General features: G+C 44.2%; 2 protein-coding genes across 2 annotated transcripts in view; one reads left to right on the top strand and one right to left on the bottom strand.

Annotated features, from left to right (window-relative positions):
• Positions 1-6128, bottom strand: part of LIN52 (lin-52 DREAM MuvB core complex component) — a 145237-nt gene extending 139109 nt beyond the window's left edge. The window contains exons 1-2 of the mRNA XM_011981578.1: positions 6002-6128; positions 5432-5503 (exon numbers count right to left, since the gene is read on the bottom strand). Coding sequence (XP_011836968.1) covers positions 5432-5503; positions 6002-6128 — 199 coding nt within the window. The remainder of the gene's footprint in view (positions 1-5431; positions 5504-6001) is intronic.
• A 374-nt stretch (positions 6129-6502) lies between these two features.
• ALDH6A1 (aldehyde dehydrogenase 6 family, member A1) overlaps positions 6503-19304 on the top strand; it is a 35136-nt gene continuing 22334 nt past the window's right edge. Inside the window, exons 1-6 of the mRNA XM_011981577.1 lie at positions 6503-6654; positions 14314-14376; positions 16930-17004; positions 17179-17340; positions 17569-17647; positions 18046-18443. Of these exons, the coding sequence (XP_011836967.1) occupies positions 6601-6654; positions 14314-14376; positions 16930-17004; positions 17179-17340; positions 17569-17647; positions 18046-18443 (831 nt within the window). The 5' untranslated portion in view covers positions 6503-6600. The remainder of the gene's footprint in view (positions 6655-14313; positions 14377-16929; positions 17005-17178; positions 17341-17568; positions 17648-18045; positions 18444-19304) is intronic.

Below are 19304 nucleotides of genomic sequence, written 5' to 3'. Positions count from 1 at the left end.
GCTCTTGTCTCTTAGGCTAGAGTGTAATAACGTGATCTAGGCTCACTGCAACCTTAGCCTCCCAGGTTCAAGTGATTCTCCTGCCTCAGCCTCCTAAGTAGCTGGGATGACAGGCACATGCCACCATGCCCCACTAATTTTTTATTTTTAGTATTTTTAGTAGAGATGGGGTTTCACCACGTTGGCCAGGCTGGTCTCAAACTCCTGACCTCAGGTGATCCACCTGCCTTGGCCTCCCAAAGTGCTGGGATTACAGGTGTGAGCCACCATACTCAGCCTGTTCTGTCTCATGTGATGTTTTTGCAGCATCCACACACTGACTACTTTCCTTGAAATACTACTCCCCGCTTCTATAAAACTACTATGCTGGTTTCTCTCCTACCTCACTGACTCTCCTTTTTCCTTCTCCTTTTTCACTCAGGCCCCATCCTACACTGGCTCCTCTCTCTACCTCACTTTAGTGGCATAAATTGAAACACACAGAAAACAGGAAAATACTGGATAGAAGAAGAGGGTGGTCCCCCGGCAAAGGCCCCACCCTCAAGTCTCGAAACCTGCGGCCAGAAATGGGAACAGGCTTTCCTGTTTTCATGCCCAAAAGTTGCCTTTTGGCCCACCATGCCCCACTATTCTATATCCATGTAAACCCCAAACTCCAGGCTCCACAAGGAGATGAACAGAAGGGCAGAAGAACTGCAGAGAGAAGAGAAGGAGCATCTGAATGCCAAGAGAAGTTTGGCTGGGGAAGGTCAGAGATGAGATCAGCCACTGAATAGCCAAACTCCAGGGATAGATCACCTTCCCACTCCCTCCCCTTTCCAGCTCCCCATCCATCCCGCTGAGAGCCACCTCCACCACCCAATAAAACTCATACATTCACCATCCTTCAAGTCCATGTGCAATCTGATTCTTCCTGGACACCAGACAAGGACGCTGGTACCAAGAGGGCACTGAGTCACTTAACACTTAAGCATCTGCAGACAGCAAAGCTAAAAGAGTGCACTGGCCGGGCACGATGGCTCATGCCTGTAATCCCAGCACCTTGGGAGGCCACAGCGGGTGGATCACTTGAGGTCAGGAGTTCAAGACCAGCCTGGCCAACATGGTGAAACGCTGTCTCTACTAAAAATATAAAAATTGGCCAGGCGTGGGGGCACACACCTGTAATGCTAGCTACTGGGGAGGCTGAGGCAGGAGAATCATTTGAACCTGGGAGGTGGAGGTTGCAGTGAGCCAAGATCATGCCACTGCACTCTAGCCTGGGCAACAGAGCGAGACCCTATCTCAAAAAAACAACAAAAAAAGAGTGCACTGTTATACATGCCCATTTGGGCTTTGGGAGTCACAGGTACCCACCCCTAGACGCTACCATGGGGCTGGAGCCCAAAAGTGCTCGCCCTGACTCCTACACCCACCCATCTGCATGCTCCCCCTCCCGTAAAAGGTTTGAGCGCACAAAGACAAGCCACACCCCTGTCGCATATCCTGGGGTTAGGGAACTCTCCTATTTCAACATGAGGACTTTATCTTCATCTGTATGCCAATGATTCCATATTTACATTTCCATTGCCAACCTTTCTAAAGAACTACAAAGGTTTATGTCCAAGTGGTTATTTGAATCCCTCTCTATTTACATATGAAAAAACCGCTTAAGGTCAGATGCAGTGGTGCACGCCTGTAATCCCAGCACTTTGGGAGGCCGAGGTGGGTGGATTGCTTGAGTTTGAGACCAGCCTGGCCAACATGGCGAAACCCCATCTCTACAAAAAGCAAAAAATTAGCCAGGTGTGGTGGTGTCAGCCTGTAGTCCCAGCTACTTGGGAGGCTGAGGTGGCAGGATGGCTTGAGCCCAGAGGTGGTGGCTGCAGTGAGCTAAGATCATACCACTGCACTCCAGCCTGGGTGATAGAGCCACACCTTGTCTCAAAAAAAAAGAAAAATTCCCACTTAAACCTAATTATCTTCAAAACCATATTCCCCCAATCTTCTCCCATCTCAAGAAATAGCACTACCATAAACCCTACTTCTCAAATCGAAAACCCAGATGTCATCCTTCATGCATTCTTTTCCTTCACCCTTCCATAACCAATCCATGAGTAAATCTAGTCATTTCTACCTTCAAAATACACCCTGAAATCGAATAACCCGAGGAACCACCACTTCCCTCTTGGACTACTTCAATAGCCTCTTAACAGATCTCTCTGCTCCCATTCTTACCCTTTCCCCTTCACGCCCCCAAATCTATTCTCTATAAAGAGGCCAGAAATGATTTTTTTAAATGTCAATCAGTTCGTGTCACTCTCCAGCTTAAAGTTCCTCCCAGTTAAATCTGTGAATGTGTATCTACCATACTCTATAAAATCTTACTCAGCCTCTGCCTAATTCTTTGACATAATTTCTTTTCCACTCTTCCCTTGCACAGAGTAGTACTCAATATTAACATTCGTTGAATTTTTATTGTATGCTCAGTATGCTAACCAGTTGCATAACTAGTTCATTTAATGCTATAAACAGTGGTTCTTAACATTTTCTGGGTAAGCCACATCTTTGGAAATCTGGGGAAAAAAATGAACTCATTCCCCAGAAAATATACATACGTACAAAATTTTTCAACATGTACTTTTCTCTAAACTGAATTTGTTTTGCCAAATATCCCAAAGGAATTTCCAATGGCATTTTAATTGTAAAGAACTCAACTAATACACTGCCTTAACTAAAGCATCAAAAATTAGCTTCTCTTTGTTACCAATTTCTGAGGAATGTTCAACCATAACAAAAATAAAGTTATTGGGCCAGGTGCAGTGGCTCGTGTCTGGAATCCCAGTGCTTTGGGAAGCCGAGGCAGGAAGATTGTCTGAGCCCAGGAGTTTGAGACCAGCCTGGGCAACATAGTGAGACTTCATCTCTACAAAAAATAATAAGGCGGGGCACGGTGGCTCACGTCTGTAATCCTAGCACTTTGGGAGGCTGAGGTGAGTGGATCACCTGAGGTCAAGAGTTTGAGACTAGCCTGGGCAACATGGTGAAACCCTGTCTCTACTAAAAATACAAAAATTAGCCAGGTGTGGTGGTGTGTGCCTGTTATCCCAGCTACTGGAGAGGCTGAGGCATGAGAATTACTTGAACCCTGGAGGCAGAGATTGCAGTGACCCGAGATCGTGCCACGGCACTCCAGCCTGGGTGACAGAGTGAGACTCCGTCTCAAAACAAAATAAATAATAATAATAATAAATTAGCTGGGCATGGTGGTGTGAGCCTATAGTACCAGCTACTTGGGAGGTTGAGACGGGAGGATAGCTTGAGCCTTTGAGGGTGCAGTGAGCTATAATCATACCACTGCATTTCAGCATGGGCAATAGAGTGAGAGAGACCCTGTCTCTAAAAGAAAATTTAAAAAAAAATTATTGGGGGTACAATCTAATAACCTACATGGGTGACCTTATGATACCACAGTCTGGGATAGAACTCAGACTCTGCTGTGAGTCTTACTCTCATAAATTAAGTAATTAGATGGCTGTATTTGAATTTCAGTTTTCTCCTTTTCAAAGAAGCTCCAGCAAATTTATCACGAAAAAGACAAAAGAGTAAATGACAAACATTTTCAAGTCAATGTTATCTGAATTAAATTTTAAAGACAGTGACAGGTGGAACACTAAAAATAGAAGTGAGAGAGCTAGGCCATGGAATATTTTGGAATGAGATACTTACTGAGATGTTGAATTTAAGTTCAAAGTGCTTGACTTGATTTTTTCAGATTAAAAGAAAACATTAGGTGGAGAGGAGTGAAACTTTGTAAGAGATGAGAATGAAGACTTTTAAAAATCAAGAGTGCAAATAAAGTGACCATAGGGATGGCTAGAAGACCAAAGGAAAAAAATTTAACATTTTTAATACTCTTCCTGGCCAAAGAAAGGAAACTAAATTGAGAGAAGACAAGGAAAAAAAAAATCAAACTCAAGGAACACATCTCTAAAATCCCCAAAATTTGTAAAAACAATTTAAAAATAAACTAAAAAATTTAATAACAATTACCTCTATTTCTATCATTTGGCTTTTTAAAAAAATTGTGGTGAAATGTACATAAATTTTACCATTTTAATAACTTTTAAGTATACAGTTCAGTGGTATTAAGTACATTAATTGTGCAATCATCACATTCATTTCCAGAACACTTTCACCTTCCCACACTGAAATTTGGTACCCATTAGCAATAACTCCCTATTCCCTTTTTAAATGCCTTTCTTTCTGGCGAGAGAAGGACATTTTTGCAAGAGAGCACCCAGGAAGGAGAATCTCTTTTGACTCCAAACATCCAAAATTTCTTGTTTTTCCTTCTTTTTTTTTTTGGAGACGGGGTCTCGCTTTGTCACCCAGACTGGAGTGCAGTGACATGAACATGGTTCACTGCCGCTTCCACCCCCAGGCTCAAGCGATTCTCTTGCCTTAGCCCCCCACATAGCTGGGACTACAGGTGCACGGCACCACACCCAGATAATTTTTGCATTTTTTTGTAGAGATGGGGTTTCACCATGTTGTCTAGGCTCGTCTTCAACTCCTGAGCTCAGGCAATCTGCCTGCCTCAGCCTCCCAAAGTGCTGGGATTAGAAGTGTGAACCACCACGCCCGGCCATAATTTCTAACACAGTATGTACCTGTGCTCACAAAATTTAAGACTCGGTTAAACGTAAAACTTAAGATCAAGTAATATATTATTTCTGCACATATCTAATCAATCTTTCAATAAATGTTAATTAAAGACCTACTGTTCGTCAGGCACTGTGCTAAACCTGGGATCCAGCTATGAACAAGACAAACTTGTAATTTATAATCTAGCGTACAAGGGGCAAAGTTAACATAGTAACTATGCTGACAAGGAAGATACTGAGACAATGAATAATGGTGGGGAAGGGCAACTCCAGATACTGTGTTCTAAGAAAGACTCTTTGGGAGGTGACATCTAAAAAGAGAACTGAAACTGGAAAAAAAAAAAAAACAGTGTATATGTTTGAGTCATCTTTTGGTCTCCCAAAGCACCTAGCATTATGCCTTTCATGTAGTAGGTACTCAATACAGCTCACCTTGGCTTCAATTTCTTCATTCCTGCAATGAACTTCCAAGATTCCTTCCAAATACAAAATCTGTTTGTCTAAGGGAGGAAAACCTATATATCAATAAAATCGATATATAGTTGGGATGGGGATGGTAGAACTAAAAATGAGTTTAAAAATGACTGCAAGACCCTCTCTAAAGCAGAACCAAGAGCAAAAGCATGGGAGTATACCAAAACAACTTAATTGTTACTTGAGATGACTTGCATTTTACACAACATATAAACAGAAATCGTTCATTCACTCAGCCTTAAGAAACAACACGTAAAGCAGATGAAAGAGCGGTTGCGACCTGTGCAAGACAACACTTAAAAGCTCAATACTCATTCTCCTCGCGACTCTCGCGGCGAGGGGCCGAGAACGTCCCCCGCTTCTCTTGCTGCCATGGTCCCAAACTGAGGAGACAGGAGAGAGATCATGTTTCTCTTGCGGTTCACTATCGAGATGAGGTCAGCCAGCAGCCCCTGCGAGGGTTTGAGAATCGTTCCATCCGTGCGCTCAATCAGAAGAGAACTGATCCTTTCAATGGGATACCCCAAGGAGAAAACTACAGTAAGGCACGTCCTCCAGTAACATCTCCTCCTCGACCCTCAGCCTCGCCCAAATAGAGATAAGGAAGGGCCAGGGCGACCCCCTGTCCTTTTACCCAGATTGAGTCCCTCCCTAGTGCCCTCCTCCACACGCCTGGTACAGAGCGGGGAAACTGGGCACCTCTGAAGCTGCTGCGAAGAACCGGTGAGCTGAAGACGGCGATGGATCGCAAGAAAAAAAACAAAAGGGAAAGGAGAAGAGCCCAAGAAAGAAATGTATGTTCGAGGGGCAGAGACAGAGTGGATGTTCCCCATACAGCAAAGAAGGAGGCTGCAGGCAAACATCGCTAAGCCGGCTCTTACCGTCTGTGGGAGACGCCATCTTCCAACCCATGTCACGTGACGTGACCAACCGTCGGCGGGAAAACGAGGATCCATAAGCCACGCCCCCAAAGAGAAACCCTATCCCCAACTCGCAGCCACGTCTCATTCCCTCGCCTCATAGGGCAATCTTCGCCCAGCCCCTCCCCTCATCATAGCCACGCCCCTTACGCAGTTGTTGAGGTGGAGCGACAGCAAAATTCTTGCAGGGTCTTATTTACTTTTCTCAGTGAAGGGGTGGGGCCTCGGTTGCGTCCTTGGCCAATCGGAGTTCCAGGTTAGGGGGGCGTCTTCTCCGTGTGCGCAGTATGGAGTGTCCAAGTCAGGGGCGTCTTCTCTACCTCCGCCAACGGCATTGGCTGAGGTAGGAGAGGGTGAGAGCATTTTCGCTCCTGACCAATCACTTATCCCCAGGACTGGGGTGTGAGAGGAGGAATCAGGTGTTAGGACGAGTGATTGGCTGAAGAAAATAGTCCTCCCCACCAATGAGGAAGCCCGGCAGGATGGAGGGCGAGGCCTGGCAGCAGTAGTGCTTCTGAGCTGTAGAGGAGAGGGTTGCGGAGCTAGGGCGGCCGAGAGCCATGGCGGCGGTAGTGGCGGCGGCGGCGACGGCAGTGCGAGCCAGGATCCTGCAGGCGAGTGAGGGTGGCGCCAAGGCACCATGAAGCTAGGAATTGGATCCTTTCCGTCCGCTCCCTGAGCCATCCTCGGGCGGGACCACCTTCTTGGCCCAACCCCTTTTTGGCCGGACCTCCTACCTAACCTGTGGGCCCTGTCCCATGCCCAGCCCTCACTTCATACCCTCCCTCGTCCCAGATCCAACCCTGGGCTGTTACCCTTGGCCCTCTACCCTTTTACTCCTAAGCCTCCTCTTTTCTGGCTCTCGCCCACTCTCCTTCTCCAGCTCTGCCCGCTCCCTGCTGTCAGTCTCTTGCCCTCATCTCTCCATCCGCCCACCGTCTTTCCCTTTCACCTCTGCACCAGCGTTCTCTCTATCCCCCAGAAACTACTCTTTTTGGTTATTCTGTCCCCTGCCTTGAGCGTCCACGTTGCCATTGCTCCCTTCCCCCACCCTACTTCACTGTCCGTGGTGATCCGAGGTAAGAGGGAGGGGGAACGCGAGGGGCGAGGGTCAGTGTATGAACTTTGAATTTTCTTCTAGAAGTGGACTCTAGATTTTCACCAAAGGCAGCCATTTACCGAATTATTTTCCCTAAGTGTGGCTCTTTGTATTTTCCATAGACTGGCTGTCCCCTTTCTTGGCAAAACTTTCAGTGAAACTTTCTCTCAGCCAAGTTAAACAGTTTACATAGATAGGGCACATGTACATAGGGTAGATAAGGGCACACAGTTAACGCTACCAGTATGTTCCATGTACGTTCAAGGTACTAAACATTTTCAAAACAGGTGATAGAAAGTGGGAGCCAGGTAAGACAAGAAGTCTAAGTTCCCACCCCAAATCAGCTCTTCTAGTGCCACACACCCTCATCTCTGCACTTGGAGGATTGAGTCCTTTCTGAAGCCAACCTAAGGAGAAATGGTAAAGCTACAGGAGTTGCATGCCTGAGGCCTGTAATCTCCAACTCTGTTTATAGTCTTTCCCCTGTTCATGGCCTACCAAGGATTTAGAGTATGAGGCAAGATTTACTGCAGGCAAGAAACAATCAGCAAGAAACAACAGTGCCCTTCTTATTCATTACATCCAGTCTGAGAATTTCCTCTCTATTGCTGCGCTTTTAGGTAATATTAGTATTCACCAGGTTTCCATGAGTTCTAGTACAGAAACTTGGGCATTTTCAAGATTCTTGGCAGAGTCAGCAAAAATTCACGTTTAAATATGCTATTTAATGGGGACGGTAGAAAGGATGAGTTTGAAGGGTTTGTCAGATGGTCTGGCCTCACTCATATTTCTTGCTGTGATCCTTGTTCTGTTCTAGTATCTTTTTTTAGTAGCAGGAAAACAAAGTTTCCACCCTATATTTTTCTTACCAACTTCTTGAAATCTTTTACTGAAATTGGCTTTTTTCCTTTGCCTCCTCTTCCCCTCCCATCACAATGAGTCATTGAGAACCTTAAGAAAGTATTTTGTTCTTTTCCATCAAGGAGAAGAATCTCTCTTTCCTTGTACTTTATTTCAGAAACAGACACTATGTATTTTCTGATTCATTTGGAGAAACTTCTGAAGTGACCTAGAAAAGAACAGATAGAGTAATCCTCAGCCAACTAGGAGTTGTAACATGAAACTTTGATTAAAAGTTTGATAAAAAGTAGCCTAGAGGCCAGGCGCTGTAGCTCCTGCCTGTAATCCCAGCACTTTGGGAGGCCAAGGTGGGTGGATCACCTGAGGTCAGGAGTTGGAGACCAGCCAGACCAACATGGTAAAATCCCTTCTCTACTAAAAATACAAAAATTAGCCGGGTGTCAGGCGACTGTAATCCCAGCTACTCAGGAAGTTGAGGCAGGAGAACCACTTGAACCCGGGAGGCAGAGATTGCAGTGAGCTGAGATTGTGCCATTGCACTATATCCTGGGTGACAGAGCAAGACTCCGTCTTAAAAAAAAAAAAACAAAAAAAAAACCCTCGATTTTGGCAGCCATGAATATTAGAGAACTATCAAAAGGATTTATAGAGAGTTCACGTTTTCAATTATTTTAAGTATTCAGCTTATTTTTCTCTGCTATGAAGAGTAGTCAAACTTAACCTAAAACCTCTTTCTGCTCCTTGTGATATTATCACTCCCATTCAGAGATAAAGGAATATTTGAGACAGGGTCTCGCTCTGTCACCCAGGCTGGAGTGCAGTGGTGCAATCACAACTGACAGCAGCCTCGACCTCCCACGCTGAAGTGATTCTTCCACTTCAGCCCTCCAAGTAGCTGCGACAACAGGTCGTGCCCCCATGCCAGCTAATGTTTGTATCTTTTGTAGAGACAGGGTTTCACCATGTTGCCCAGGCTGGTCTTGAACTCTTAAACTCAAGTGATCCTCCCACCTCAGCCTCCCAAAGTGTTGGGATTACAGACATGAACTGCTGCACCTGGGCAAGAAAATTACTCTTAAAAAAGATGTAGTGACTTGCACTTTCAGTGATATGGTTACTGAACTAGTAACTGATGGGGCTGAAAATTCAGAACTTAAATCTTGCCATCTCTTTCTATGTTAGGCACTGACATAGGCTTACAGTGAAATGCTCACTGAAAGTTCCTTTATTGTACTGCAATAAGTGATAAACAATAGGAGTGTTTATCCTTTACCAAGTTGCCGAAGGAGAGACCCAAATACTTAATATTTTGTCCTTTTCCATCAAGGAGAAGAATCTTTCCATGTACTTTATTTCGGAAACGGACACTATGTATTTTCTGATTCATTTGGAGAAACTTCTGAAGTGACCTCCACAGGGATACTGTGGAGACCTAGGGAAAGAGCCAAATGTTGTAGGACTAGCAGGCCATGAACCAGGAGGGGAGGGAGGCAGGCAGATCAGGAGGTCAGGAGATCGAGATCATCCTGGCTAACATGGTGAAACCCCGTCTCTACTAAAAACACAAAAAAATTAGCTGGGCGTGGTGGCGGGCGCCTATAGTCCCAGCTACTCAGGAGGCTGAGGCAAGAGAATGGCATGAACCCAGGAGGTGGAGCTTGCAGTGAGCCGAGATCGCATCACTGCACTCCACTGAGTGCAGGCAGGTCTCAAATTCCTGAACTCAAGTGATCTTCCCACCTCAGCCTCCCAAAGTGCCTCGGCCTCCGAAAGTGCTGGAATTACAGTGAGCTACTGTGCCCAGCCACCTTTTTTTAACATGTGCCTATGTAACATCCAAATAGAGATGTGGTAAAGATAATTACGTGGGTATCACCTGAAGAAGAAAATTCTGGCCAAGGACTAAAGAGTTGGGCATCATCAGGATCTAGATAGTTAAGCCATGGGAGTTGATAAAAATCACCCAAGGAGCATATACAGAATGAGAAGAAAAGAAGGCCTAGGACCAAGCCTTGGGAAACTTAAAAGAGTTAATGGCGGCCTGGCGTGGTGGCTCACCCCCGTAATCCCAGCACTTTGGGAGACCAAGATGGTCAAATCACTTGAAGTCAGGAGTTCAAGACCAACCTGGCCAACATGGTGAAACACTGTCTCTGCTAAAAATTCAAAAATGTGTTGGCTCACACCTGTAATCCCAGCACTTTGGGAGGCCAAGGCAGGCAGATCACTTGAGGTCAAGAGTTCGAGACCAGCCAACATGTTGAAACCTCATCTCTGCTAAAAATACAAAAAAGTAGCTGGGTGTGGTGGCGCATGCCTGTAATCCCAGCTACTCAGAAGGCTGAGGCAGGAGAATCACTTGAACCTGGGAGGCAGAGGTTGCAGTGAGCCAAGATTACACCACTGCACTCCAGCCTGGGTGACAGAGCAAGACTCTGTCTCAAAATAATAAAATAATAAAAGCAAATTAGCTGGGTGTGGTGGTACGTGCTTGTGGTCTCAGCTACTTGGGAGGCTAAGGCAGGAAGATGGCTTGAACCCAGGAGTTGCAGGCTGCAGTGAGCTATGATCATGCCACTGCATTCCAGCCTAGGAGACAGGACAAGACCCTGTCTCAAAAAAAAAAAAAAAGCATATACCTCTTCTTCCAGTCCACATATATTGATTGTGCACCACTGTCTCAGTCACTTTTCCTGCATGGAGCTTGCTGGCTACCTTCTCCTTAGGTTGAATTCAGTTTTGTAGGTTTGCTATTAGGGAGTTGAGACGTTCTCATCTGATGGTTTCTATGTGCTCTGAAGTAAGAAAAACAAAGTCAGCTCCTGAAAGTGGAAGAGGAAGTAGTAGAGTTGGGAGTTTTAAGATAAAGTTGTGGAATAGCAAAGAGTGAAAACAAATAATAAGTGTTTACTTATTATTTATAGAAATGGGGTCTTGTTATGTTCCCCAAGCTGGTCTTGAACTGGGCTCAAGAGATCCTCCTGCCTCAGCTTCCTGAGTAGTTGGGACTACAGGCACAAATCACCATGCCGTTATTTACAATGACATAACAATAAGATTTAATGAGTACCAACTTTGTGCTAGCTACTTTTCTATAACTGGACAGTCCTGATCAGTTATAATTTTTAACTCTGTGAAGTAGGTGAACAAGACAGATGCAGTGTCAACCCTCCTGAAACTGAGAGTCTTTATGGGTAACAGATAAGTACCCAGGTGCTATGGCTTGGATATGGTTGGTCTGTCTCCACCAAAACTCATGTTGAAATTTAATCTCCAATGTGGTAGTGTTGGGACCTAGTGGGAGGTGTTTTGGTCGTGGGGGTGGATCCTTCATGAATGGCTTTGTGCTGTAGTGAGTGGATTCTTGCTTTTTTGAGACTGGATTAGTTCCCATGGGAATGGATTAGTTCCTGTGTGAGTGGGCTATAAAGCCAGGATACTGCCCCCCGCCCCAGTTTTGCCTCTTCACACAGGTCTGCTTCCCCTTTGATCTTCTCTGTTACGTTATGACACAGGACAGAAGCCCTCGCCAGAAGCTAGAGCCATCCCTTGAAATTCCCAGACTGCAGAATCATGAACTAAATAAACTACTTTTCCTTATAAATTGCCTAGTCTCAGGTATTTTGTTATAGCAACACAAAACAGAGTAAGACCCCAAACAATTACAACACAGAGAGATAAGCCTGAAAGGGGAAGTATTGGCTGCTTTCAGAGGATAAAAAAGGGCCTCTTAACCTAGTTTGGGGTAAGAAGCAGACAGCAGTGGGCTTCTATTTTATTCAGCAGTTATTTACTGAACACCTACCCGGTGCTATGTTGGTACTGGGAACATAGCTATAAATAAGACATGGTGGGCTCCAGGAGAGTGTCAGTGGTTTGAAATGGCTTTGGTAGGGAATAGGAGAGCAAGCAGATGAGGTATTTGGAAGGACTATCTGCTGGACCAAAGGACCACCATCTTTTCCTGGGCAGTGCTGTAGGCACCCTTCATGCAGCCCTATACTCCGTGGTTAACAGAGTCCCTTTTCAGGCAAGATAAAAGATTATTAGATTGCAGCTTTCCTTTATATCCCAGTCCTGAGTATTTTAGTTTGCTCATTTTGATTGGCTTAAATATTTCTTAAATCAACTTTGATAACATATATATAGGCTGGGTGCAGTGGCTTACGCCTGTAATCCCAGCACTCTGGGAGGCCAAGGCAGGTGGATCACCTGAGGTCAGGAGTTCGAGACCAGCCAGGCCAACATGGTGAAACCCCATCTCTACTAAAAATGCAAAAAAAAAAAAAAAAAAAAAAAAAAAAAAAAAAAAAATTAGCCAGGCATAGTAGCAGGTGTCTGTAATCTCAGCTACTCAGGAGGCTGAGGCAGGAGAATCACTTGAACCCAGGAGGTGGAGGTTGCAGTGAGCCAAGGTCATGCCACCGTACTCCAGCCTGGTCAACGAGAGCAAAACTCTGTCTCAAAAAATAAATAAAAAGAAAATTAGGCCAGGCGCGGTGGCTCATGCCTATAATCCCAGCACGTTGGAAGGCCAAAGCAGGCGGATCACAAGGTCAGGAGATCGAGACCATCCTGGCTAACACGGTGAAACCCCATCTCTACTAAAAATACAAAAAATTAGCCAGGCATGTTGGCAGGCGCCTGCAGTCCCAGCTACTCGGGAGGCTGAGGCAGGAGAATGGCGTGAACCCGGGAGGCGGAGCTTGCAGTGAGCCGAGATTGTACCACTGCACTCCAGCCTGGGCGACAGAGCCAGACTCCGTCTCAAAAAAAAAAAAAAAGGAAAGAAAGAAAATTAGCTGGGCATGGTAGCAGACACCTATAATCCGAGCTACTTGGCAGGCTGAGGCAGGAGAATCGCTTGAGCACGGGAGGCAGAGGTTGCAGTGAGCCAAGATTATGCCACTGCACTCCAGCCTGGGCAACAGAGTGAGACTCCGTCTCAAAAAATCAACTTTGATAACATATATACAGACTTTTTTTTAGTGAGTTACAGTTTGAGAGTTATCTTGTTGAAACTGATCCTCCCTCCCTATTTGCTGATTTTATCCCATCAAATATCTATCCAACACATTTTTTCCTATAATGTACCTATGGCATTTCAATACAGCTTTATTAAAATAAAATTGACATAAAAAAATCTGTACTTATTTAAAGTATGCAGTTTGATAAGTTTTAACATTTGTATACACCTGTGAAAATAGCATCACAATCAACATAATGAACATATGTCCATCACCCCAAAAAGTTTCCCTCTTCATCCCCAGGTAACCACTGTTCTACGTTCTGATATTACAGATTTGTTTGCATTCTCTAGTATTACATAAGTAGAATCATACAGTATGTACTCTTATTATCTAACTTGTCTCTTGTCATAATTATTATGACTGTTTATATTGCATGTATCAGTAGGTCATTCCTTTTTTTGCTGAGTAGTATTCCAGTGTATGAATATACCACATTAATTCCCTTATTCACCCATCCAGTGATAGACATTGGGTTGTTTCCAAGTTTTGGGATACTACAAATAAAGTTCTTATGAACATTCATTTTTCAAGTACGTATAAGGACATAATTTTAATTGCATTTGGTAATAAACTATTTGATTTATATTTACATTTATTTTATTTATTTTTATTTTTTATTTTTTTGAGACAGTGTCTCCCTCTATCTCCCTGGCTGGAGTGCAGTGGCACAGTCATGACTCACTGCAGCCTCACCCTCCTGGGCTGAAGCAATCCTCCCACCTCAGCCTCCCTAGTAGCTGGGACCACAGGCATGCACCACCCATGCCTGGCTAATTTTTGTATTTTTTGTAGACAAGGTTTTGCCATGTTGCCCAGGCTGGTCTCAAACTCCTAGACTCAAGTGATACACCCGTCTCAGCTTCCCAAAGTGCTGAGATTACAGGCGTGAGTCACCATGCCCAGCATATTGATTTTATATGATCTTAAATTCAGTACCTATTGTGTTAGATACCATGCTAAGTATTTTCATATTGTTAGATTTATGGTACATTTTGCCAGGCCCAAATTAGGAAAACATAATGACAAAAAGATTTTTTTTTAATCAGTACTATCCTGGACATATAGGACATGATTATTATGGTTTATTGTTCGTTCATAGTTTGCTGTGTCATAGATTCATATCTTTTCTCTTTAACGGCTATATGGCCTTTGAGAGAAACATCAAGTCCTTTTCCATGCCCCCACAGTAGCTAGTATAGTATTAAGCATATAGTAGCTATTTGCTAAATTTTAAATAACTTTCTGCTCTCATTTATCAAAATAATCATTTTTTTGCCTCACAGGTTTCTTTCAAGGTGAAATCCAATTCCGCCTGGTATTCAGCATCTTCATTCTCTTCTTCAGTGGTGAGTTTATATGGCATAGAGGTTGACTTCTGAGAAGGAATTCAGTATAGTTTTTGGGTATCTCTATCTTCTTTACATAATTGTCATCACAGTGTATGTGAAACTTTCTATCTTGGTTTTCTTATCTAATATTAGATCTACTATATTGTAAGCATTATCAATATTGCCAGATGGTCTTTATAGTTATAATTTTAATGGCTGCAATAATATTCCGTCAAATAGATATAGCCTGAATTAATAGTTTCCCTATATAACATTTAGGTTGCTTCAGTTTTTCAATATTATAAAACAAATATTTATTTATATAGTTTTTTCCTCCTTTTGGATTATTTCCCTCCTGAAATGGATTACCGTGTCAAAAGATACAAACATTTTCATGGCTTCTAGAGGTTCTGCTGACCCTGCCAGATAGTTGTCTTCTTCTTGACAACCTTTAGAGTGGTTTTTACAGATCAACTGTCTGTCAACCACCTCCAGCACCTAAAATCTAATAAATAAGGACTATTGCTCAAATTCTTTCCACACAGAAGTATGCACACACTGTACCACAGTAAATCACCATTTTTTGGTTCACAGACCGCTTTAAAAATTTAGTGTCCCAGCACTTTGGGAGGCTGAGGTGGGTGGATCACGAGGTCAAGAGATCGAGACCATCCTGGCCAACATGGGGAAACCCCGTCTCTATTAAAAATACAAAACTTAACTGGGTGTGGTGGTGCGCACCTGTAGTCCCAGCTACTTCACGGGCTGAGGCAGGAGAATCACTTGAATTCGGGAGGCAGAGGTTACAGTGAGCCAAGATCTCACCATTGCACTCTAGCCTGACGACAGAGCGAGACTCCATCTCAAATTAAAAAAAAAAAAAAATTAGTGAAAGAGGCCAGGTGCGGTGGCTCACGCCTGTAATCCCAGCACTTTGGGAAGCTGAGGCAGGTGGATTGCCAGAGCTCAGAAGTTTGAGACCAGCCTGGGAGACACGGTAAAACTCCATCTCTGCAAAAAAATTAGCCAGGCATGGTAGTGCATACCTACGGTCCCAGCTCCTTGGGAGGGTGAGGTAGGGGGACTGCTTGAGTCTGGGAGGCGGAGGTTACAGTAAGTCAAGATTGTGCCACTGCACTCCAACCTGGGTGACAAAGTGAGAGTCCATGTTAAAAAAAAAAAAAAATTAGTGACAGTGAGCTATATCTCAGAAAAAAATACATAGAAACATTTTTTAAATCTTTTTTTTTTTTTTTTGAGATGGAGTCTCACTCTGTCGCCCAGGCTGGAATGCAGTGGCATGATCTCGGGTCACTGCAACCTCTGCCTCCCAGGTTCAAGCGATTCTCCTGCCTCAACCTCCCGAGTAGCTAGGATTACAGGTGCATGCCACCAAACCCAGTTAATTTTTATATTTTAGTACAGATGAGGTTTCACCACGTTGGCCAGGCTGGTCTTGAACTCCTGACCTCAGGTGATCCACCTGCCTTGGCCTCCCAAAGTGCTGGGATTACAGGCGTGAGCCACTGGGCCCAGCCAAAAATCTTTTGATCATAAAGGTAGTGCATGCTCACAGTAATTAACAGTCAGCTGGGCCAAAAACTCATAATAGCTAATCTTTGTTAACAGAGTTGCTGCTTTTTTAGTATAAACTTCACAATGTCGTGTTTCCACTCATGAAGTTCCACTGTGTGACTAGCAGGGAATTTCCCATTCTCAGAGAGATCACAGTATTGAGAGGCTCTGCCACATCTTAATATAAACTATAGACTGGGCACAGTGACTCACACCTGTAATCCCAGCACTTTGAGAGTCTGACGCGGGTGGCTCACTTGAGCCCAGGAGTTCGAGACCAGCCAGGCAACATGGCCAAGCCCCGTCTCTATCAAAAGTACAAAAAAATTAGCTGGGCATGGTAGCATGTGCCTGTAGTCCCAGCTGCTCAGGAGGCTGAGGTGGGAGAATCACCTAAGCCCTGGGGGTTGAGGCTGCAGTGAGTCATGATCATGCCGCTATACTCCAGCCTGGGCGACAGAGTGAGACCATGTCTCAAGAAAAAAAAATAATAATAATAATAAGGGCCAGATGCAGAGACTTATGCCTGTAATCCTAGCACTTTGGGAGGCCGAGGTGGGTGGATCACCTGAGGCCAGAAGTTCAAGATCAGTCTGGCCAACATGGTGAAACCCCATCTCTACTAAAAATACAAAAGTAGCTGGGTGTTGTGGCGGGCACCTGTAATCTCATTACTCGAGAAGCTAAGGCAAGAGAATTGCTTGAACCAGGGAATCAGGAATCGGAGGTTGCAGTGAGCCAAGATCACACCACTGCACCGCAGACTGGGGGACAAGAGGGAAACTTTGTCTCAAAAAAAATAAAATAAAATAAACACACATGCAAAATAGATAAGGATATTATGTGTCTCTTTCCTAGTGGTAACATTTCTAAAGACCAGAAGATTCCATTATCAACTTGTTTTCTTTCCTTTTGGTGCAAGGGAAAGAGAAAAGCAAAGCAATTAACTAATACAAAATTTCATGGTTTTTTGTTTGTTTGTTTGTTTGTTTTCAGCCAGCTGTAAAGCTCTTCATTGATGGGAAATTTGTTGAATCCAAAAGTGACAAATGGATCGAGATCCACAACCCAGTAAGCGAAGCTGCTTTGGGACTTCAACTTAGGAGCCTAGAATTCTAGGGACATGATGGGCAAGTAGGGACCTGGGTGTCTATTGTAAAGCACATAGTGCTGCTTCTGTGACTAGATGTACAGTGGAGAAAGTGAGTCAGGGGCAAAGGATCATGTGCTTATTTTTCTCATCAGGCCACCAATGAGGTCATTGGTCGAGTCCCTCAGGCCACCAAGGCAGAAATGGATGCAGCCATTGCTTCCTGCAAACGTGCTTTTCCTGCATGGGCAGACACTTCAGTATTAAGCCGCCAGCAGGTCTTGCTCCGCTATCAACAACTTATTAAAGAAAACTTGGTATGAAATCTGAATGGTATGCTTCTCCAAACTGTCACCTAGGGCATGTTTGTCACTCTCACAGAGACCTTTTCAGCCACCCTCCCTTACTCTGCAGTATGCAGAGACATTGATCATGGCTCTCTCCCTTGTACTACATCTCCTCCAGTCTTATTCTTCCTTGGCTACCTGAGAATTTAAAAGAGGAACATTGTTGCATTAATTTCTATCTGTGTGTTTTCTCTCTAGAAAGAAATTGCCAAGTTAATCACATTGGAACAAGGGAAGACCCTAGCTGATGCTGAAGGAGATGTATTTCGAGGCCTTCGTAAGCTGGGAGCCCCTTATGGGACTTTTGGGAAGGAGCAAAGGAAGATGGGAGGCACAGATCTCAGAATGGGAGGTTGCTTCTTCCTTTATATAGATTTTGCCATCCCATTATATCTTTTTTACTGCTTGTGAAAAATGGCAGTATTCAGTGTCCCTAAGACCGATTTACTTTACTCTTTACTCAAATGATCCTCCAGTGGGTATATACATATCGCTGTATTTTTCCCATTCAGAGAATCTCATTTTGCACAAACCCTTAACTTGGAAGGGCAAGTCAGTGTACCCTGCGCCCCTTCATTGGCCTGAGCCACTTCCTGTCCTCAGGGCTGAAGAGAACAGGACAAAGCTAACTAGTACACAGTGTGGAGAGCTGATGGCCTGACTTCTGTGTTCCAGAGGTGGTTGAGCATGCCTGTAGTGTGACATCCCTCATGATGGGAGAGACCATGCCATCCATCACCAAAGACATGGACCTTTATTCCTACCGTCTGCCTCTGGGAGTGTGTGCAGGCATTGCTCCATTCAATTTTCCCGCCATGATCCCCCTTTGGATGTTTCCCATGGCCATGGTGTGTGGAAATACCTTCCTAATGAAACCATCCGAGCGAGTCCCTGGAGCAACTATGCTTCTTGCTAAGTTGCTCCAGGATTCTGGTGCCCCTGATGGAACATTAAACATCATCCATGGACAACATGAAGGTAACGGCCCTTCTGCATATGGCTACTTAATCTGGCTACCAAAAAAATCAAGGTGTTTAGTGATGATTGGATGTTTTAGGATAAGGAACCTACTTGTAAAGAGGAAAGTATTTACTCATTTTAACCTCCATGTTTGTTGATGATTTTGCCATCTTTGTGCGCCAAGGTAACCAACTAGGGAATAGCAGTGCTTCTTGCCCTACAGTATATATTGGGACACTAGAAATCTGGATTAGGGCTAGACACAGATAAGATTAAAAAAGAAACTTTTTTCTTCAATATGAAGAGAATACATGAGGATATTTAACTCAGAGAATTTGCAGATCTCAGAGATATTGAAGGCCTTCCAATTCTTGTAATAATAGCTAATACTTAAATAGTGCGTCTGTGTGTCAGGCACTGTTCCTAGTGCTTTTTATCTATTAATCTTTATAATCACCCTTTGAGATAGGTATTATTTTTTCCATTTTGCAGAAGAGAAAAATGAGACATAGTGAAATCAATTAGCCCAAAGTCACAGTGCTAGAAACCGTCAAAGCCAGGATGTGTATACCCATCCAGGAAGGCTGACTCTGATTTTTGCTTTTAAAAACTATGCTATATTACCTCTCACATGAGAACACAATAGTGTCTGAGTGTCCCAGTACATAGTCACCATTGAGGAAATATTGTTATTCTTTTTTTTTGAGATGGAGTCTCCCTCTGTTGCCCAGGCTGAAGTGCAGTGGTGCGATCTCAGCTCACTCTACCCTCCGCCTCCCAGGTTCAATCAATTCTCCTGCCTCAGCCTCCTGAATAGCTGGGATTACAGGCATGTGCCACCGTGCCCCACTACTTTTGGTAAAACTATTTAGTACAGATGGGGTTTCACCATGTTGGCCAGGCTGGTCTCAAACTCCTGACCTCAGGTGATCCACCCGCCTCAGCCTCCCAAAGTGCTGGGATTACAGGCGTGA

Source organism: Mandrillus leucophaeus, unplaced genomic scaffold (assembly GCF_000951045.1).
Source record: "Mandrillus leucophaeus isolate KB7577 unplaced genomic scaffold, Mleu.le_1.0 Scaffold228, whole genome shotgun sequence".
NCBI classification, from domain to species: Eukaryota; Metazoa; Chordata; class Mammalia; order Primates; family Cercopithecidae; genus Mandrillus; species Mandrillus leucophaeus.
Note: the sequence above shows the minus strand (reverse complement) of the source record. Positions and strands in the feature narration are given on the sequence as shown.